This window comes from Mandrillus leucophaeus, unplaced genomic scaffold, assembly GCF_000951045.1.
Source record: "Mandrillus leucophaeus isolate KB7577 unplaced genomic scaffold, Mleu.le_1.0 Scaffold1165, whole genome shotgun sequence".
In the NCBI taxonomy this organism is placed as follows: Eukaryota; Metazoa; Chordata; class Mammalia; order Primates; family Cercopithecidae; genus Mandrillus; species Mandrillus leucophaeus.
The window spans coordinates 412,887-436,765 of NW_012099932.1; the positions used below are offsets into that span (position 1 = coordinate 412,887).

Here is a 23,879-nt window from a genome sequence, read left to right on the forward strand (position 1 = left end):
CTCCATTTCAAAAAAAAAAAAAAAGTGTCAAAACAGATTTGAAAAATGTTGTAGAAAATCTTTACCTCGTCACATATATAGATACATGTGCACGTTATGCACATGTACCCTACAACTTAAAGTATAATAAAAGGTGATAGAGCAAGACTCTGTCAAAAAAAAAAAAAAAAGGGAAAAAAAGACAAATAAATGGAAAGGTATTCCATGTTCATGGATTAGAAAAATTAATATTGCTAAAATGTCGAAACAATCCAAAGTGATCTACAAATTCAGTGCAATCCTTATCAAAATTCCAATGTCATTTTCCACAGAAATAGAAGAAAAAACCCCTAAAATTCAAATGAAACCACAAAAGATCCCAAATCGCCAAAGCAGTGATAAACAAAAGGAACAAAGCTGGAGACATCACATCACACTCCCTGATTTCAAAATAAAAGCTATTGTAATCAAAACAGTATGGTGTACGGTACTGGCATAAAAACAGACACATCAACTAGTGGAACAGGATATAGTCTAGAAATAAACCCAGGTACTTACAGTCAATTGATTTTTAACAAAGGTGCCAAGAACACACAGTCTCTTCAATAAATGGTGTTGAAGAAACTGGATATCCACATGTGGAAGAATGAAATTAGACCCTTATTTCATACCATATACAAAAATCAACTCAAGATGGATTAAAGACTTAAATGTTTAAGACCTGAAACTGTAAAACGACTGTAAAACAGGCAAAAACCTTTCTGACATTCGTCTGGGCTTAGATTTTTTATATATGAACCGAAGGCACAGGCAATAAAAACAAAAATAGGCAAAAGCGATTGTGTGAAACTAAAAAGCTTCTACTCTTTGTCTTTCAATTAGAATTTTTGGACCATTTCAAATTAATTTTATTATCAATGAGGTTGAATTTACATCTGCCATATTGCTTTTTGTTTTATACTTATCACATTGCTTTGATTTCTTATCTTGTTTTTGATAAAATTAATTTGTTTTCATTGTATCTTCATTATTATGTATTGATTTAAAAATATGATAGCAATTGCTTTAGAGTTTGTAATGTACATCTTTAACATATCAAATAATATTGTGCTATTTCAAGTATAGTATCAAACAACATATTTTCCTTCCTCCTCCCAACCTTTGCAATTATTGTCATACATTTTACTTGGATATGGTCATAAAACTCAAAGTACATTAGTGCATTGTTTTTTTACTATTTTTGCTTTACATCAATTTATTTTTTAAAGAGATCTAAACATTTTTAAAAATGCATTTTACATTTGTAATATTCTTTGTGTAGATTCAGATTTCCACTTTTGTCATATTTATTCTACCTATGTCTTTTAACATTTATTTTAGTAGATGTCTGATGGTAGTGAATTGCCTCAGCTTTTGTCAATCTGAAAAAGTCTTGAGTTCACCTTATTTTTAAAATATATTTTGACTGGCTATAGAATATTAGATTGACAATTAATTTTTTCTTTTAGAACTTTAAGGATGTTGTTCCATAGTGGTTTGGCTTGTATAGTTTCTGGCAAGAAACTTACCTTATCTTTATTTTTCTGTATTTTAAGCTTTTGAAATTCCCCCTCTGGGTCATGTGGCATTTGTTCTACCCTCCCTTACTGACAGTGCTCCTTCACTTAGGACTGTGAGTACAAGGGTATTCTACACCTCTGCTCCAGGACTAGGCTATTGTTGCTTGTTGCTTGGCAAAAGCTCAGAAACAGAGAGGTGTATTTCTACTTCTCCCCTAGAGGAATGAGATCTTCGCTTGGGCTCTAGAGAGGGGTATTATTTCTTTTAATAACTTATTTTTCAGTGTGTTTTCTGGTGTATGTTAAAAACAGTGCATTAACACATGTAAGTGATTTACGAATACGTGCCTATATAGGGGGCAGACATTCAACAGTTTGGCTGATCCGAGGTAAAGTCAGAATAATTTGGAGGCCACTTACTGCTTTAGAGGGACAGAATTAATAACTCTGATCGATTGGAAGTAGAATTTGCCTCTCTCTGTTCAATTTGATGACAACATGATTCAGATGGTTTACTTTATTTCTGTGAGTAACCTCATTTATAAATAGAGAATCTTTTACAGTGCATGTCTTATTTTATTTTAAAATAATTATGAGATTTATGTGCCAAAATGGTGAAGCAGTCTTTATGGACTCTTCTCTATTTTAACCGCCCCCCCCTTTTATCTTTTAATAAATGAAAATCTCCTGATCCTTTTTAGGACTGTGAGGACGTGGGAAGTTGAAAATCCAAAGAAGCAAAAAAGTGTGTTTAAACCTCGGACGATGCAGGGCAAAAAAGTCATTCCCACTACGTGCACATATAGTAGAGATGGAAACCTCATAGCAGCTGCCTGCCAGAATGGAAGCATACAGATCTGGGACCGAAATTTGACTGTAAGTTAAATCTTTCCTTAGAACATGGCCACCTTAAATCTTTCCTTAGAAGATGGCCACCTTACAAAGACAAACGTGTTAAAATATTATGAAGGTGAATTTCCTGCATATAGACCTAATTTAAACTTCAATGTTAGGTGATCAAACATCGAGATTTTTGTAGTATAGTATACAGCATTTCAGCAGACATTTCAACTCTGTATTTTTCAGCACATATTTTGTTTTTAAAATAAATGTACTCTTTTGGTATAAAATTTAAAAACCATAGTGCAGCTTATTATATGGCATCTCAGTTTATTTGATTTTGAAAGTGAAGTGTTTAATAGTAGTATAAAGCAAGACTAAGCAGAGAACTAGAAAATACTCTTTAAAAGATTTAAGAAAAATGTGAAAAGTCCAAGATGAGCCATCAGTTGTTTTGTAGTTATTTTTCTAGTAATTTAAGTAATATTTTAATCTTCTATGACATTTCATTTAGATAGGTTTCAGGTTTTTTCTTTACAGTTTCAGACTATTAGTAGAATAAATAAAGTTTGGAATTGGAAGGAATGATAGAATCCATATAAATAATGAACACAAAAGCCCTTGGCTAATTCTGTCAATTACCAATAAGCTGTAAAAAACTTCTTGTTTTATGTATGGGTGGTAAAACAAAGATGTTTGTTAAATGGAATGAGTCTAGACACCAGTGTTAGAATAAAATTCTACACAAACACATTTTGGATATCTCTATTTTATAAAAGTTTCTGGCCAGATTAGTCAGTAAATGTTTAGTACATACTGTAGGCACTACTCTAGGCACTGATAATACTTATCAAAAATTCCTGTCCTCATGGAGTTTTCATTCTAGTTAAATATATATGCTTATATTCCACCTTTGTCTATCAAACATTTACATTTTGAAGGGGATCCCAGGAAACACAGTTGTTTTTTCAGGTAGATGTTTTGGAAGAAGATTAAAAAGTGATGATAGACGGGAAAAGAATCCATACTGATAATGCTGAAAATATCTTTGACATTTTCTGTTTGTCAGATCTTTTTATTTCTGTTTTCATCTCTACTGTAAACCTCATAAAGCTTCATAACAGCATAGAGATCTTAAAAACTTCTTTGAATTGTAAACTGAGTTTTAACCAAGCAGTAAATTTTTTAGTAACTGGTTTTCATCATCTCTGGGTGCTGTTGACTTAAACACAGAAATTATAAAACATGCAATTTTCTTGTGTAGCTTTAATAGTAGTGTTTTTTGTATAGTGTATATATATATGTAACTTTCTCTTAGAACCTGTATATTTTTATAAAGTTGAATATAGTTTTTAAAGATTTGTCTTGTGTATCTTAAAATAAGGAGTATCTCCTATTTTCAGTTTTGTAGAAAAAAAGACCATTGGAACACCACTTTCTAAGAAATACCTCTTAAAGCCAATCAGCTAATTACAGTCTTTGATTGTTTTGTTAGAATGTATTTAATAAATGAATGTAAGTTTATCTCATTTGTTATATTTTATTCATATTTTTTACATTTGGATACAAATGTGTGTCAGCTGGAAACAAATCAAGGTGAAAAAAAAAAACTTGCCAGCAGGAAACACAGCTTGATTTGAAAACAGATTTTTAAAAAAATTCCTTTCTTTCTTTTTTTTTTTTTAAAGACAGAGTCTTGCTCTGTCACTTAGGCTGAAGTGCAGTGGAACGACCTCAGCTCACTGCAACCTCTGCCTCCCGGGTTCAGACAATTCTCATGCCTCAGCCTCCCGAGTAGCTGGGATTACATACAGGTGTGTACCACCACACCCAGTTAGTTTTTGTAGTTTTAGTAGAGACGGTGTTCCACCATGTTGTCCAGGCTGGTCTCAAACTCCTGACCTCAGGGATCCACCCACCTTGGCCTCCTAACATGCTGGGATTACAGGTGTGAACCACTGCACCCAACGTGGATTTTTAAAAAATTTCTTAACTTTTTTTTCAGCAAGCAAAAAAAACCATCCACAGGGAAATACTAAAGCTGAAGTGAGAATGCCCAATAACAATAGTTTTTCCATGCAGTAGTTAAATAATTATATGACAGATAATGATTAATCTGTATTTTGAGATGATTAAGTAAAACATTCATAATTGCCATATTTAATCCTGGAATTTTCATTAGATGAACTTGAACTTTAGTAAATTAAACAAAACGTATTTCTTTAGAAGTAAGGTATCTCCATTAATGATATATTTCTGTGTTGTCAAGACCTACCTTTACTCTAGAATTATATTGGTCAGTACGCTAGCCACTAGTCACATTTGACTACTTTAGTTTTAATTAAAATAAAATATAATTAGAATTTCAGTTTTGGCCACTTTTTGGGTACCCAGTAGTATCATGTGATCAGTGGCTACTTAATGGACAATATAGACCATTTCCATCATTGCAGAAAGTTCACTGGACATTGCTCCTCAAGAGGAGTGGCGTTTGCCCAAGATTCCTTTTATTCGTATGATGATGGTCAGCCTTTCATTTGAGAAGAAGTCCTCTTCAGAGAAGCTTCTGTGGATCTGCACTGCCTCCTTGGTTCTCTGCTTCCCATTCACTGGCATAATTTGAGCAACAGCAAGTCATCTGTTGCCTTGGCATGATGTGAGAGAGGGGGACAGAATAGTGGGAGATGACATTGGAGTGGTAACGGCATGCACTCTGATTTTGCACATGTTAAACCTGTCAGTCTGCAACACTCTTTTTTTTTTTAAGACAGAGTCTTGCTCTGTCCCCCAGACTGGAGTGCAATGGTGCAGTCTCGGCTCACTGTTACCTCTGCCTCCCGGATTCAAGTGGTTCTTCTGCCTCAGCCTACAGAGTAGCTGGGACTACAGGCATACGACACCACACCTGGCTAATTTTTGTATTTTTAGTAGAGATGGAGTTTCACCATATTGGCCAGGCTGGTCTCAAACTCCTGACCTCGTGATCCACCTGCCTCGGCCTCCCAAAGTGCTGGGATTACAGGTGTGAGCCACCACCCCTGGCCATTCTACAACACTCTATTCATATGGCATTTTCTCTCCCCTCTTTCAGTTCAGAGGACTGAAATTTCTTCACAGTAAAACCTTCCCTGACTACACCATATTTAAAATTGCAGCCTTCTCCCTGCCGTGGTACTCTCTACGCCTTTTATTTTCTTCCATGGTGCTGATAGTTGTCTGACCTGCTATACTGTATGTTTCACTTTTTTTTTCTTTTAAACTTTTGAGACAAGTTCTCTCTCTTGTTACTCAGGCTAGAGTGCAGTGGCATGATTACAACTCACTGTGGCCTTGACCTCCCAGGCTCAGTTGATCCTCCTGCTTCGGCCTCTCGAGTAGTTGAGACCACGGGTGTGCGCCACTATGCCCAGCTAATTTTCTTTTTTGTAGAGATGGAGGTCTCACTATGTTGCCCAGGCTGGTCTTGAACTCCTGGACTTAAGCAGTCTTCCCACCTTGGGCTCCCCAAGTGCTGGTATGACAGGCCTGAGCCGCTGCGCCTGGCCCTCTTTATTGGCTGTTCTAGTAGGATATTGGCTGCAGGAGGGAAAGGACTGCTGTCTGTTCTACTCCCTGCCGTATTCCCAGAGCAAGGACAGTGCCTACTATATACCAGACCTTCAGTAACTATTTGTTGAATGAATAAATGGATGTATGTATTCTAAAATAGTAACATAAAATGAGATGGTCAGTTTAGTTCTAAGAATACATTTAATGAATAGTAGCATTAAAAAACTATCCTAGTTATATGAATACACAATGAGATAGAGTTGGGTATGTGTACGAGTTTTGGGGTAGGGGGAGAGGAGAAAGATATTGAGGTAGTTTTTGGTATATTCTTAATGATATATAAATATATTAATCTGTATATGTGACTGATTTTGGATTTGCTAATAACAGGCAAATTTTTAAAAACTATGTTCATGTCTCTTTATAATTTCTGGGTTTTCAAATTCAGCATGTATAGTCTCATGAATACCTAATAACTTCTCTTCATATCAAAACGCCTGTCAGATTTATTCTTTGACTTTGCACAAAGCACTGTTTCTGTGTTTTATTATCTATCAGGAATCTACAATATAGTAGACTCTTGACTAAAATTACATACTGTATTTTCTTATCTTGCAATTACTGATTGTAGGCTAAGTTTTTGTCAGGAAAATTGGGATTCATTTTATTCATGGAGTGTTGCTCTCCCTAGACACAGGTGATGGAAGGGAATAATATTTGAGGTTGTTTGATTTTGCAATAGGCACCACTAGCAACTTGACCTCCCCTCTATCTGACGGCCTCCTATTGCCCTTTTGGCCTGCAAGCCCTTGCCCAGATTCTTGGGCTGTTCTTTTTGGGAAAATCACGACACAGCGCAATGCCTTACCAAGAAAGCCGCAAGATTTCCCCAGCTCAGTTAGCTGTTCAGTGCCCCCATTTTCAGCCATGCCAGAAAGTGGAACAGAGGAATCTGAGACAAAGATAGTAATCATATCAGGAAATCAACTTCTGGCAAATAAGACAACAAATATGAAGAAGAGAGAAATATCCAGCACACAGCAAATCTTTAAATGTCTCCAGTTGCTGCCAGATAACCCATGTTAAAAGATTACTTTATGTCCTTCTACACCCTTCTTCTTATTAATACATGTATTTACAGATATATAGATTGGGCGCAGTGCCCCACGCCTGTAATCCCAGCAGTTTGGGAAGCCGAGGTAGGCGGATCACAAGGTCAGGAGTTTGAGACCAGCCTGGCCAACATGGTGAAACCCCGTTTCCACTAAAAATACAAAAAAGATTAGCCATGTGTGGCGGTGGGTGCCTGTAGTCCCAGCTACGTGGGAGGCTGAGGCCGGAGAATCGCTTGAATCTGGGAGGTGGAGGTTGCAGTGAACCGAGATCGCGCCACTGTACTCCAGCCTGGATGAGAGAGCAAGACTCCGTCTCAAAAAAAAAAAAAAAAAAAAAAAAGAGTTTTGTTTTTATGTAGAGAGAATTTGAAGCTTGCTTTTTAAATTTGAAAGCATAAAATAGTAGATATAGCTTGATTTCTTTGCTTTTTTTCAAAATGTCTTTATTTAAATGGGATCCTGTAATTTTACCTACATGAAATATGTGCTTTTCAAAAAATGTTGGTTTTTTGGTTTATTATTACTTTATTCTATACCACTCCTCTCCTCTGTCATTGTCCCATTCTCTATCCCTTAATGCTTGTAAATTACCTGATCGGTATCCTTTTGTGGTTTTCTCCATATCTGTATATCTGTATCTCTTCACATCTGGAACATTTCAACTGGTATTTTTGAGGAACTGTCACCTCACTGAGAATAAGACAAAAGAAATTTAAACCTATAAGTAGTTTGTAAAAAATTCAGGGAATGATCTGTGAGGTAATTTATGACCAGGTGCTGCTTTGTATAATGCCCATCATGTAGAAGAGTTAGGGACAGCAGAGGTCAGGTGGGGAGTCATAGGGCCTCTGAAAGGTGCACAGTTTGGATGAGCAACAGGATTAATGGGGGTTACAGAGTAATAATGTTCATTGTTTACTAAACAAAGCAGAAATAGTGAGCTATTCTGCATATAAAAATGATACTAAAGGATCTTTTGAGATTCTTACTTCCCAAAACAGTCTTGAATCTTCTCTTTAGAATCACCAGCAAGCTAATTTGATATAATGAAAGAAAAGTAAAGCAGAATAAAGATAATGTTTTGTGGGAGAGGTGGCACCTGAGTCCCTGGATGCCCTCAAGTTACTTAAAGTCTCTTAGAAGTCACTCCTCACTGTTGGACACCATCTGCTGTGCCTTACATTAACAATAATTTTTACAATTAAAAAATTTAGTAGTTTTTTTTTTGTTAAATTTTCGTAATGCAGCTTTGAACATTCTTCTCTCACACCTCAAGTAAACTAATTTAAGATAAATTCTCATACTGTTTGTTAACTACTTTCTGTAGCGATATGTTTTTAATGGCTGGTAATTGCGTCTTTTTGTTGCTTTTGGGATATTCTTATGAAGCTGTCATAACCACTAAAAATGAAAGCAGTATTTACTTTTTTTTTTTTTTTTTTGAGACGGAGTCTCGCTCTGTCACCCAGGCTGGAGTGCAGTGGCCGAATCTCAGCTCACTGCAAGCTCCGCCTCCCGGGTCATGTCATTCTCCTGCCTCAGCCTCCCAAGTAGCTGGGACTATAGGTGCCCACCACCACACCCGGCTAGTTTTTTGTATTTTTTAGTAGAGATGGGGTTTCACTGTGTTAGCCAGGATGGTCTTGATCTTCTGACCTCGTGATCCACCCGTCTAGCAGTATTTACTTTTATGGAGGTTCTCTATGTTTGTGTATTAAGCCAGATTATTAGCAAGAAGGAAGAATTTTATGACAGCGTGCTCTTAATATTTTCTTTATATTTTTCATTATTACCTATTAGAGCAATCTAAACTCCCTAAACTGAGTGTTAAGCTGTTGGTATTCAAGATTTTGGAGATTAAAAAAAAATAATGCATTGAAATATTTTTAGCATATAATGCTTCCAGTCTTGTTTGTGATAAAGTTGTCATCTGTTGCATAATTTTAAAGTCATATGACTTTGATTTGGAAAACATTTTATTACATAGTTATTCATTATTTACTGCCGTCTGCAACTGTGAAGATGCTTGAAGAACTCATTTCATTTCAAAATTTTCATTTGAGAATATTTTGATTTCAGCCTTTTAAAAAAAAAAAAAAAACTTCTTTGACATACCATTTTAGCTATGAATCTTGGGAATGATGTATGGAGAGCTTTTTAAATTTTGATTATTCTATAGTCGATAAGTATCCTTTATTTCACTGATAGTGATATCATCAAAGACTTGTATAAGTTAAACATGACCTCAAATGGCTAAGACTGTGCTTGCAGCCCAGACTAATGACCTCATCTCGATGTCTTCTCCTTTCTTTCTGCAAAGACTAATCATTTAACAATAATTCACAACTTTTACCTAATAATAGGTTTTCAAGTTAAAGTAGCACAGTATTCACTATAAGGGGAGAGAGAGTAGTTGTAGGGAAAAAAAACACTATATTTTATTTTTTAAACAATTTTTTTAATACCAAATGATTTAGAGAATGTTTCGGGTATCTTCTTTTGAGAAAAAAGATCATCTATCTCTGTGTGAAATATAAAGAGCAATGCTAGAAATTCAAAGTTTTGTCCCTTCAATAGACCTAATGCTGGGAATCTAGAAGAATATCTATGTATATATTGACAGCTAAATGTCTACTGCATAGTTCTATAGCACATTTTATAGATGACACCTGAGATATACAATTACATTATATTTTACTTCAGATTTCGTGTCTATGAGTCCTGACTTTCCTAAGCTCCTGTTCTTCTCATTTTCTTTATTTACAAAATGAGGGCATGATCCCCCCATGTCATGTTATTTTGAGGATTATATTAGGTAATATATGTAAAACATTCAGATAGGACATGCACATAACAGGTTCTTAATAACTGCTGGTCTTCCTCTTTTTTCTTTTTAACTCCTAGGCTACTTACAGTTTTTATAGAATGGTAAAGTTAGACCTAAAGATACTATTTAACTCTGGCTGTGAACATCTTACGAATCCAAGTTTGACGGATTTCTTGGTGACTAAAGGTTTGGTTTAGGAAGATAAAGAGTGTAGGTGCTTTGCTCCAACCAGTCATTCATTGTATGCAAATATAACTACCATCAATAAGTAACAATGCTGTGGACCCACGTTTTAGTTATGCCTGAGTAGATACATGAATTATAATGACCTTTTTACAAATATTCGACAGAACACGTATGACATATTAACTATTCTATAGTGTTTTCACATGCCTATTTTTCAGTGGTTACATTTCCAAAAAAGTATATCATTGATTCAGAACACAAAAATAACCATCAAAACTGCAAATTACTTGCAGGCACTAAACTTAAATTCAAATTTTTCAATTATTTTCATAGAGTTATATAAAGTTTTAATAATAATGCTCTTGTAAATAATGCTCTTATAAAATGCTCCTGTAAATGCTTTTGTCACACATGCTGTTAGAAGCAACATTTACTAAATGAAAAAATACTGGCTTTTGAAAAAGTTAGGGTAAAAGGTTTTTGAAAAATATGGATGATTATTATCCTTATTTTTTAAGACTATGAATATATAATAATTTAAGACTTCCAGTTAAAACATGGCAGGTTAAACACATTTGTTCAACCATGCTTCCTCCTGAAACCTCACTAAAGTGACAGGAAAGGCCTGTTTTAAAGCATAAACCCGAATGGATGAAGAGAATTAGAGAGGAGATGATAGCAGAAAAGAGATATCAAGATTCATTTGTAAGCTGTAAGCCAGATGCATAAATGGTATGTGACTTAACCACCTAGAGAAAGCTGAAACCTTAGCCGTGATTGGAGAAGCCTGTAGAAGGCAAACCGATTTGTCTTATAATTCCCTCTGCGCTGTGCAGCCAAATCACTGCTCTCCTTTTACCATCACAGAAGACAAAAGAATTACTTTTAAAGTGGGCCTAATGAAGAGACCCTATATTCCAGGCAAAGAAAATCTTCATGTAGAGTTGTTTGTCCTCTCCTTCTCCCCCTTTGTTGTTGTTATTGTTGTTTTTGTTGTTGTTATTATTATTATTGTACTTACTGAGTACTTACTGTGAGCCAGGCAATATTTTAAGCACTTGTAATATTTTATTTAATCCACACAGCAACTCTGTGATATAAATGCTGTCATTATCGTTTTACTGATTAAAACAAACAAACAAACAAACCCAGAAACAAAGAAATTGACTTGCCTACTAAAAACTACAGTTAGTATGTGGTATAACTGAGGTTCAATCCCAGGCAGTCTGGCTTAAGAGTCTATATTAAGGGTCAGAAAAACTATGGCCATGTACCAAATCTAGCCCACTACCTGTTTTTGTATGGCAAGGTAAGAATGGTTTTTACATTTTTAGATGGTTGTATTATTTTTCTATGGCTGCTGCAACAAACTACCACAAATTTAGTGGCTAAAATAACAGAAATGTATTATCTTACAATTCTATAGGCTAAAGTGTCATTGGACTAAAATCAAGGTGTTAGCAGGGCATTGTTCCTTTCAGGAGGCTCCAGGGAGAATGTTTCCTTGCTTTTCCAGTTTCTAGAGGCCACCCTTATATCTTGGCTCCTGGCACGCTTCCTTCATCATCAAGGCCAGCAACGTTGTTGAGTCCTTCTTACGTCATAACACTGCGACCTTCTGTTCTCCTTCCCTCTGCCACTTTTTAAAGATCCTTGTGATTACATCTAGCCTACTCAGATAATCTAGGATAATCTCCCTATTTTAAGGTCAGCTGATTAGCGACATTAAATCAATCTGAAACCTTAATTTCCCTTTGCCACATAAGGTAATATATTAACAGGTTCCAGGGACTCAAATGTGGAAATCTTTGGGAGTGTTACTCAGCCTATCATAATGGATTCAGAAAATCAAAATAAAAATATTTTGTGACACATGAAAATTACATGAAAATCAAATTTCAGTCTCCATACATTTTATTGTAACAGCCTTGCTCATTCATTTGTATATTATCTGTGACTGCTTTTGTATCACATTAGCAGAGTTGAGTAGCTGCAACAGAGGATATGATCCTCAAAGCCAAAGATACTTACTAGGTGGTCCCTTACAGAAAAAGAATTTGACCCCTAACATAGAGTTTCTAATTTGGCTTTTAGTGCTTTTCTCTTCGGTAATTAATGGTAGACATGGAATCACCAGACATTTGGGGAAATCCTCTAACATGAAATACAGAAACTTATACTAAACAGAATAAGTAAGTCAGAGGAGAGAGAGACAATGTAGAAAACTGAAGAAATTTTCAAGGAAAAAACCCCTATAATTGATATTCTCAGAGAGGAAATAGAGACTAGTACAACCAAGAAACTAAAGCAGATTGCTACCAAAAAATCTGAATGTTAAGAGATTAAGGAAGATCTCTTGCAAAATAAATATTTGATTGGAGTATAAGGGAAGGAATCCCTAGGAATATTAAAATCTCCTGGAGAGCATATATATAAATATAGTCGAGGAAACCTAGAAAGTAGAATAAAAGACAGTGATAGAAAGAAGATAGGAAACTTGCAGTGTCAATTCAGGGTCTAGTATTTGACTAGAAAGTTCTAATGAAAATACAGGAGAGGAAGGATGGAATTAGGTAAGAAAGAGTTACTAAAAATAAAGAGGTCTCAGAACTGAAAAACTTGACTTTCCAGAGAGGAAGGACTCATCTGGAAAGAATGAAAAAGACGCACACCAAGCCATGCGTCATGAAGTTTCAGGACACCAGGAATATAGAGAAGATTTTACTCACAGGGAATACAATAGGAAACACGTGACACAAGAATAATAGGACCATGTAATTTGGGATGTTGGTAAGACAGTTGCTTAAATGTAAGACGTTAGATTCTGTATTAGTGCAAAGGGATGTCGTCTTTCTCATTTTTCTGTTGAGGTGATGAAATATTTTAAGTTCAGTAATATTACTTTCAGTGACTGCTCACCAAATCTTCTTAACTCTGTCCTAAGCATTATTCATTCCAGACATACGTTCAGCTACATGTGGAACAACCCACCAGGATTATATGCCAGAACTTAAGCTCAATATACCCAAAACACAACCTGTCTCTTTTAGAACTCATTCTTTCTTTTGACTTTGCTATTTTTATTATTTTTCCATTTAGAACTTCAGAATATTCTTTACCTCCTGTAACCAGTTGTCAGTCTTATCAGTTCTGTGTTTTAGTGTTTCTCACATCCACTCCCTCAATTTCATCTCTCGCTTTCATTCTACTTCATACCTTCATCATCTTTAACCTGTGATGCTGGATATCCTCACCTTTCTCTGTCCGTGTTCTGATAAACCTAGCCCTGGTTTAAATCACATTAAACGCAATACTTACTACTTCAGTACTTGTCATATGCTGAATAAAGTTCAAATTTTCTCAGACTGACACTTCCAACCTTTCAGTTTATACTTTTTTCCACCCTTTGAGTATCTTTCATAACTTTCTCCATAAATCAAAACACTTGGTTTTTTTTTTTTTTTAACACAGGGTCTCACTCACCCAGGCTGGAGTGCAGTAGTGCAATCTTGGCTTACTGCAGCCTCTACCTCCCAGATTCAAGTGATTCTCCCACCTCAGCCTGCAGAGTAGCTGGGACTACAGTCGCTCTCCACCATGCCCAGCTAATTTTTGTAGAGATGGGTTTTCGCCATGTTGACCAGGCTGGTCTCAAACTCCTGACCTCAAGTGATCTACCCACCTCAGCTTCCCAAAGCGCTGAGATTACACATGGGAGCCACTGCACCCAGCCTAAATAAAAAAACTTTTTACTCAGACTAGATTATACTTTGTTCCCTTATGATTACCGTCTGATTTACTGCCTTGGTGCCTTCTCCTATACTAAACACTCCATCCTATATGCCTCTCCCACAAGCCCCCTACTGCTGGTAGAAATAGCCACCATCCACTATCCAACATCCATTGAAGAAGGCCCAATCACATGCCATTCCCTCTATGATGCTCTGTTAGGGACTAGAAGATTACATATCTAGGGATATTAACCCTGAAAATATTTTGTTTTGTTTTTAGTTTGCCTGGTTGTTTATTTTGTTTCTCTTTAAGATTAATATGGTCAGGGACTTTTTGTCTTATTTGCTGTTTCTCTGTGTCCAAGATGAGCATGACATATTAATAAATATTTGTTGAATAAATGAGTGAATGCTATCAGAGCATTATAGGTTTTATATTAAATGGGTTTGGTTTTCAGTTGCTTTATTGTTGTTTTTAAATTTTAAATTATTGTTCCTTAAACTTACTATCAAATAAGTGCATTTTATAAGTTGTTTGTTTGCTTTAGCCGTCAGATGTAGGCTATAAATAGATAGGCTAAATACTACCTATTTGCATCAGTAGTATTTTTAGCCTGTTGTTTTCCAATAATTAGATTTTAAAGCATATAGTTTTAACAATAAGCGATACTTACTGAACACTTACTTTGTTCCAGGGACCGTTTCAAGTGCTTTGTATATGTTTTAATTCGTTTAACCCTCAGAACAATATTGTGAATTAAGTACTACCATTAACTACGTATTTTAGGTGAGAAAACTGAAGTACAGCAGTGAAGGGTTTAACAACTCACCCAAGGTCATGCATCTAGTAAGTTTTGGAGCCAGGAACTCTGACTCTAGTATATGCCCTCCAAAATTTCACTGCTATATGGTTCAAAAATAAATGACCCTGTTGGGAATATTCTAAAACAAGATTGTGGTGATGGTTGTACAACTCTGTAAATTAACTAAAAATCATTCAGTTGCACACTTAAAATGGGTGAATTTTATGGTCTTAAATTATAATTTGATAAAGATGTTTAAAAAGTGGGTGATCTATATTCTTATTAAAATGGATTATAATATTTTTCAATATTTCGTGTACAGTGGAACTTTTAGTCCTAAGTTCTCTTGCCACTGGAATATGGGAATGGGTGAAGTAGGCAATCTGTGCCTTGCCTAAGTTGGCTAAGGACACAAAAGTTTATATGTCACTGTTACGAGCTCTTTGGGGGTGAGAATTTTTTCTTCCTTACCTTTGGATCTGTTGGTATGTAAACCATGCGTAGCAGGGACTTGATAAGTATTTGTTGAATTAAATCTCAAGAGCTTTATTTACCTGCACTGTAGATACTTAAATTGTATCCTCAGAAATCCTGGCTTTCATAGCCTAATTTTAAAATATAGACCTTGTGCAGTATACTTAAAAGGTAAAACATATACACTGCCTAGATGCATAGGTATTAACATATAGAAGGGAAAAATGTAACTGATGAAAACATTATGTATAAAACTTTGTAGATTAATCTGATTACATATTGATCAAAGTTGCTTGAGAAAGCCAGAAGAAAAATTGAATTAACATAAGTATTTACTTATAAAGATTTTTAAAAGTCTTCTGAAAACATTGGAGCTCACAGATAAAGTTGAAAGAATTAAAATTTTCTGCTAAACATGGCAGAATAGAAAACATATGAATATTTATGGATGTGTATTGATATTTAGGACAGAAAAAATGGAAAACAATCATGAACCAAAAACTTCAGTTTAAAATATATCCATAAGAGATGCTGTTATAGAGTCAAATGTGTAAATATAAGCAAGCAGTTAATATAATCTTATATTTTCATTATGTTGAATAAGCAGATTCAAGAGAAGGATGTAATTTCACTTTGTCACTATTTAGTGACTTGAATGTAGTCAAAATATAAAGGTCAAAATTTAAAAAAAATTATTTAAAAAATTTATTTAAAAAAGTAAGATTTTGTTTGTTTGTTTGTTTGTTTTGAGACTGAGTCCTGCTGTGTTGCCCAGGCTGGAGTATAGTGGCTTAATTTCAGCTCACTGCAACCTCCGCCTCTGGGGTTCAAGTGATTCTCCTGCCTCAGCCTCCCAAGGAGCTGGGATTACCAGGTGCCCACCACCAAGCCTGGCTAATTTTCATAGTTTTAGTAGAAATGGGGTTTCATCATGTTGGCCAGGCTGGTCTTGAACTCCTGACCTCAAGTGATCCACCAGCTTCAGCCTTCACATAGGGAAAAGTGAAGGAGGAAGTGGGAAAAGGTTGAGGTGGGTGGATATATCAGATCAAATAGGGCTGTTTTGGCTATGTAGAGTTTGGAGACTCTTCTGAGGGTAATGAGAAGCTATTACATGGATGTTAGGAGAGGATTGGCATTATTCAAGTTACATTTTTAAAAGAATCATTCTGGCTGTTCTGCATGGAGAATAACTACAGGGAGAGAATGGTGGAAGCAGGGTGACAGATGAGGGGCTATTTTAGGCATAAAGGTAAATTCCTGGACAAGGGTTTTAGTGGTGAAGGTAATGTTTGGATTCTAAAGATTTTTTGAAGCCAGAGCTAGCAAATGGATAATGTAGGCTCATTTTTTACAGTGTTTTAAATTATGCCTTTAAAAAAAAAGAGCTGGGCAATAGATAATTTACTTTGGAAAATGATTTCATAAAACACATTTGCTCGTTCCTTGTCATGGTGCCTTATTCTTTAATGGTTAATGGGCTCTTTGAGAGTGAAGAATTTGGGTTGCATGAAATAGGGGAAGCATGTTTTGAATTTGTGTTATTCTAGCTAATTTTGATCAGTTAATTTTATTTTTATTATTATCTGGTATCATTTGGCAATGTGGAGTAAATGCTCCCTAATTCTTAAACAAACACAAACAAAAAACAAAAAAACTTTTGGCATGTTACAAAGCACAATTAGTCCTCTATGGTTATCTGGATAGGGCTATGTCATCTAAAATGGTCAGACTCTCTGCAGGATGACCATAGTCTCTAAAAAGCCTATATAAGGGATGCCTCTCTCTAGTAGAGATATTTCCTGAGCCATGTTTCTCAGCATCAGGACAGCTATGATTTATTTTGCAAGCGGACAAGGCCAAACATTACTGTTTTAACTATTATAAACAAAATAGTAAATGTTAAATGTTCACTTAATAGAGCCACTAGTAGGGCTTTTTATATACACAAAGTAAAGTCTGAGCCAAAAATGTGAAACAGTTCTCTGGTCTGTGTGCATTCTCTTTTAACTTACTCTTTGATTCATTGCAACTGGAGAAGTGATGCAACCAGTGATGATTTGCACTCCAGAGCTCTTGGTGCTGCAGTGAGTCCTCCTGTTTTGTTTTGTTTTGTTTTTTCTTCTACTAATTACCCAAGCCATAGTAATTTATCAAATTTCTTAAAACTGTTCAGAAATGTTTATTATAATATGTTAGTTCCAAAATAAAGAGCTTTGCAAGATTCTGTTAAACCTCAACCTTTTAGAATATTTTAAAATATTTACCAGGTTTTTGTGTGTGTGTGTGTGTGTTTTTTTTTTTTTTTTTTAAAGCAGAGATTTAAACCGGTAATAGTCCGCAAAATGATACAAAACTATCTTAAAAATGTGGAATGCTTCACAAATTTGCATGTCATCCTTGCGCAGGGGCCATGGTAATCTTCTTTGTATCATTCCAATTATAGTATATATGCTGCCGTGAACACAATGTTAACCAGTTTTGTTCTTTATCAGTTTTTATGGCTTTCAGCTTTAGCCTACAAAGTTATGCAAGGATCAAATGTTAATTCAGATATAATTTTAAAGTTACTTCCCCAATTTTTTATAGTTAATTACAGAAAGGACTATTCTCATTGAGTGATGTTTTCACTGAGTAGTCTGTTTTTGTTTGTTTTGTTTTTTTGCTGCTTTGTTGTTTTTTGCCATCAAAGTTTTAACCTGGGTAGTAAACACTGATGCTGCATTGATGCTCATGGGGCAGGTGGCTAAGGAGCCAATCACTGCATTTGTCAGGTAGTAACCCTGTTTTATTCTGAAAAACAGTTTTTATATGCTTTCTATTTGAAAATATAGCAGAAAAGACCTATTATACTTGTCTTATAAAGCTGTATTTTTTTAATCGCAGAAAATTAGCATTTTATATTGTGACTGACTATACACATATCTTTGCACAGACACACAGGCATATATGAAACTGAAAAAGGAGTTAACCATAGAAATTCCTATTGCAGTGTGCACTCCATTTTTTTGTATCCCGATTTGTTCCATATTTAAAGTACTGATCATAACCTATTACATTGATATTAGGACCCACTAATGAGTAAGAATTCAGAATTTGAAAACCACTTCTAAAGCATGCCTCAAATATAATTTGATCTTTTCAGAAGCCTTGTGAGATAGGCAAGGCTAATATTAACCCTTTTCAAACATAGCTAAAGCCTACACTTTGAAAACAGAAGTTGGACTAAAGAATTGAAAACAGAAAAAATGATTTAGGGTGTTGAATGAGCAGAGGTCATCATGAACACAGGGTACACTTGTGATGGAGAGGAAGAGGGGCTGCAGAGACTTAGAACAGAAAGCAGATGGATGTAGAAGATGTTTAATTTGCCTCAGGATTTTTGCCTAAGCCCTTGAAGACATCTGGTATGCCACTAGAAATCACCTGAGGCTAAAATTTACCAGATTGTTGGTATCTTGAAAAGCTACCAAAATTAGTTTGCAAGGCTCTACCCATCAGCTTCTTACAGTCTACCTCTAGACATCTCATCTATACCATTCCAGTCCAGTTTCTCGAGGTAAGTCTTTTTCCCAAAATTCACTTATTTGCATACTTTTATAATTTTTGTCATATGTATACATCACCACATTGTTTTTTAAATTGTTAGAAATGGATTTATTTATTCCAAATAATTAAAAAATTTGAGATTAATTTTAGACATTAATCATTTAAAGCAAACAATCATTGGTATTTAGTGTATTCACAATGTTGCAACCACCAATTCTCTAGTTTCAAAAGTTTCATCACCCCATAAAAACACCCCATACCTCTTAAGTAATCATTCCTCATTCCCCCATCTAAAAAAGAAACATTCTGACACTATCAAAAATGTAAAAAAGCAATGTGACTCTGAAAAGAGCATAGCAAATTCTGAAAATAAAACAATCATTAGCCAGATACTAGCTAGATACTGTTATCTACCAGTTTTCTGTGTCTTAGGTTTTTCTATGTTAAAAAGGGATATAGGCAAAAGTTATGGAGGTATTAAAGACCAATCAATGCTAAATCAAGACTTTCTGCTTGGTCGAACTGAAAGAATTGAAGGAAATTTCAAAAATATACCTTTCTCACTATGAGATTCACTGCTATTTAGTGTCATTTCCTTTAACTAACATCTAAAATTTGTCTTGATACAGCTGAATTCATCCTTTCCTTCACTGTACTATTAAAGGGGTTGCATATTATTCCCAGAGTCCTTTATAACTGAATTCCTGGAATTCAGAGAGTATGTTCTAAATATTGGTGATTGCAGTTTTCATTATTATCCTCAAACATATAAAATCCGTTATTTACCAAGTAGTAAACTGGATGCTTTCAGAATTTTAAAGAAAAGGTACAGATACTACTTCCAAATAATATAAATCTTTGTTGTGAAAATCAATGTATGCACAGTTAACACTTAGAATATAAAACTGATAATATTAAATAGACAAGTAGATTGTGTTCTAAAAGTTATCTGGTTTAAATTATTTGGAACTTTTATACTGTTTCATAGAGATCAAGTTAATAGCAGCTATTATAAATATTCCAGATTAGCACAATATGGCTTATCTTTTTATGATCTTCAGGTTCTCCAGGGGTGATTCTGGTATGATAAAAATAGTATTTTGCATCACAAACTTCAGTTTCCTCATCTGAACAATAAACTTAATCTTTACCTAGTTATAAAGTTCAAATAAGATAACCTTTGTGTAAGTACACAGCACAGTCCCTGGTACTTGGTTGAAGATCAGTTAAGTGTACATTTATTTATTCAGTTATTCATATTCATGGCCGTTTTAAAATTAATTTTTTAATTGACAAGTAATAATTGTACATATCCATGGCATACATAGTGATGAATTCATCCTTTCCGTCACTTCACTGTTATATTGATATATTTGATACATATGATGTATAGGGATCAAATCATGGTAAGTAACATCCATCATCTCAAATATTTATTATTTCTTTGTGTTGGGAATTTTCAATATCCTCATTCCAGCTATTTGAAAGTATATAATATTTATTGTTAACTGTAGTCATTCTGCTGTGGGACAGAACACTAGAACTTATTTCTCCTATCTAGCTCCAATTTTGTGCATCTGTTAACAAATTTCTTCCTAACCCTCCCTTCCCTCTACTCTTTTTAGCCTCTAGTATTCTGTTTTACTTTTTACTTCTATGAGATCAACTATTTTTCTCTCACATGAATGAGAACATGGGGTGTTTAACTTTCTGTTTGCAGCTTATTTCATTTATCTTCCACTTCCATCCATGTTACTGTGAATGGCAGGATTTCATTCTCTTTTATGACCGAATAGTATTCCATAGTGCATCTATATCACATTTTCTTCATCTATTTATTATTGGACACCTAGGTTGATTCTATATCTTGGCTATTGTGATTAGGGCAGCAATAAACATGGGAGTGCAGGTATCTTTTTGACATACTGATTTTCCTTACTTTGGATACTGTAGGGGATAAGGGAGAGCTTTCCCTTGATTCCCTGATGTTTTGCTGAAAAATCAACTCTCAAAACGCAGATTAATTAGAGAAAAGGCATACAGATTTATTCATCGTATATACACAGAAGGCTTTGGAATGAAGATCAAAAGAAACAGGGGAAATTATCAAAAGATACAGGGAAAAGGTTCAACAAAGTATGGACAGTCATGTAGAAATATGATTGGACAAAAACGGGTGATCTAATACTAACAGACTGGGGAAACTCAGGAGGGCTGTCTGTCTAGATTCTTTTTGGGTTCTCTGAGTATGCATTCCTTCCTTCCGGGTATGGGACAAGACCCTCTCTAGAACAGGACTGTTACAACCTACAGACAAACAACATAGGTCAGATAATTCCTTTGTGGTCAGTTTTTCCAATGAAAACCAGAGGTAAGATTGGAGTACTATTTATAGGATTTATGACTAGCTTTGAGGAATAGGGGTTCTGGTTTCTATGATCCACCTTGGGGGCCAGGGATTCTAGTTTCTATGGCTAGCCTCTGGGGAGAATGGGACAGAGAGACAGGAGGGTGGGAGAAAGAGAAAAATGTTTGCTTCAAGGCTGCTTCTGATACTTTCATTTTGGGATATTGTTTTCTGAGCCCCAGAAAATGTATACTTAGTAGGAGCCTTGCTGTATCATCTGGTAGTTCCATTTGTAGTTTTTGAGGAACTGTTCTCCATAATGGTTATACAAATTTGCATTCCCACCAGTAGTGTATGAGTTCCCTTTTCTCCACATCCTTATCAGCATTTATTATTACTTTTTTCTTTTTGATAATAGTTATTTTAACTGGAATGAGATGTTATCTTTTTATAGTTTTGATTTGCATTTCCCTGATGATTAGTGGTGGTGATATTTTTTCATATACATGTCGACCATATGTATGTCATTTTCTATCTGTTCAGATCATTTGCGCACATTTTTTGTTGTTGTTTTTACTTTTATTGTTTTCTTGAAACGGAGTCTCGCTCTGTCACTTAGGCTGGAGTGCAGCGGTGTGATCTCAGCTCACTACGACCTTCGCCTCCTGGGTTCAAGCAATTCTCCTGCCTCAGTCTCCTGAGTAGTTGGGATTACAGGTGCCCACCACCATGCCTGGCTAGTTTTTTTTGTATTTTTAGTAGAGATGTGGTTTCACCTTGTTGGCCAGGCTGGTCTCGAACTCCTGACCTCAGATGATCTGCCTGCCTCAGCCTCCTGAAGTGCTGGAATTACAGGCGTGAGCCACTGTGCCCAGCCTGCCCATATTTTAATTGGATTTGTTTTTATTTGTTGGTTTTTCTGTTGAGTTCTTTGTATATTCTGGATGTTAATCCCCTGTTGGATGAGTAGTTCATTATTCATGTATAAAAATGCTACTGATTTAATTTTGTACCCTACAAATTTACTGAATTCTGTTATCAGTTCTAAGGGTTTTTTTTTTTGTTTGTTTTGTTTTGTTTTGTTTTTTTTGGTAGTAAAGTCTTTAGGTTTTTCCATATATTAAGATCATGTCATCTGCAAACAGGGACATTTTGACTTCTCCCTTTCCAATTTGGATGCCTTTTATATATCTGCTGCCTCATTGCTCTGGTTAGGACTTCCATTAGTATATTGAATAAGAGTACTGAGATTGGGCATCTTTGTCTTGTTCCAGTTCTTAGCTGAAAGCTTTTTCTTGTTCAGTAAGATGTCAGTTGTGGGTTTGTCATATTTGGCCATTATTATGTTTAGGTACATTCCTTCTATACTTAATTTATTAAGAGTTTTTATCATGAAGGGATGTTGAATTTTATCAAAAGCTATTTCTACATCTTACGGTTTTTGTCCTCCTTTCTGTGGATATGTGTGATGTTTATTGATTTGCATATGTTGAGACATCCTTGCATTCCTGAGATAAACCCCACTTGATTATGATGTATCCTCTTACTGATGTGTTGTTAGAACTCGGCTTGTTAGTATTTTGGTGAGGATTTTTGCAACAGTGTTCATCAGGGATACTGGCTGTAGTTTTCTGCTTGTTGTTGTTGTATCCTTACCTAGTTTTGGTATCAGGGTTATGCTGGCCTTATAGAATGAATTAGGAAGAATTCCCTCCTCTTTTATTTTCTGGGATAGTTTGGAAAAAATTGGTATTAATTCTTCTTTAAAGGTTCGGTAGAATTCAGCAGTAAAGCCATCTGGTCCTGGACTTTTTTGTTATTGGAAGACTTTACTACTGATTCTCTCTCATGACTTGTAATTGGTCTATTCAGATTTTCTTTTTCTTCCGGGTTCAGTCTTTATAGGTTGTATGTGTCCAGGAATTTATTCATTTCCTCTAAAATTTCAAATTTATTGGCATATTGTTGTTCATAGTACTCTCTAATGATCCTTTGTATTTCTATTGTGTCCATTGTGACATATCCTCTTCTGTGTATGATTTTTTCAAATTTGAGTCTCTTCTTTTTTTCTTTCTTTCCAAGTTTCACTAATGGTTTGTTGATTTTGTTTATCTTTTCAAAGAACTAACTTTTTGTTTGATCTTTTGTATTATTTTAGTTTTTTTTTTTTTTTTTGGAGACAGGGTCTCACTCTGTTGTCCAGGCTGGAGTGCGGTGGCTACATCTTGGCTTATTGTAGTCTCAGTTTCCTGGGCTCAGGTGATCATCCTGCCTCTGCCACTTGAGTAGCTGGGAGTACAGGCATGTGCCACCACGCCTGGCTAATTTTTGATTTTTTTGTAGAGATGAAGTTTCACCATGTTACCCAGGTTGGTCTCAAACTTGGGAGCTCAAATGATCCTCCTGCCTTGGCCTCCCAAAGTGCTAGGATTACAGGCATGAGCTACCACGCCAGGCCTCAGTCTCAATTTTATTTATTTATGCTCTGATACTGTTTATTTATTTTACTAATTTGGGGTTTGGTTTTTTTTTTTTTTTTTTTTTTTTTTTGTCTCTTCATTTTCTAGTTCTTTGAGGTGAATTGTTAGTTTTTTTTATTTGAAGTGTTTCTATTTTTTTGGCATAGGCATTTATTACTATAAACTTGCCTCTTAATACTGCTTTTACTGTGTGCCTTAAGCTTTGGTACATAATGTTTCTATTTCCATTTGTTTCAAGAAATTTTAAAATTTCATTCTTAACTTCAAGTTTAACCTATTGGTTGTTTAGAGGCATTTTGTTTAGTTTCCATGTATTTGTATAGTTTTGAATGTTCCTCTTGTTATGTCTAGTTTTATTTCATTGTGGCAAGATAAGATACCTCATATCTCGATTTTTAAAAATTTATTGAGACTTGTTTTGTGTCCTAACATATGGTCAA

At 35.2% G+C, this 23,879-nt stretch overlaps 1 protein-coding gene across 1 annotated transcript in view; it reads left to right on the plus strand.

Annotated features, from left to right (window-relative positions):
• Positions 1-23,879, plus strand: part of LOC105553366 (WD repeat-containing protein 70) — a 332,864-nt gene that overhangs the window by 226,464 nt on the left and 82,521 nt on the right. Inside the window, exon 10 of the mRNA XM_011999421.1 lies at positions 2,240-2,414. Coding sequence (XP_011854811.1) covers positions 2,240-2,414 — 175 coding nt within the window. The remainder of the gene's footprint in view (positions 1-2,239; positions 2,415-23,879) is intronic.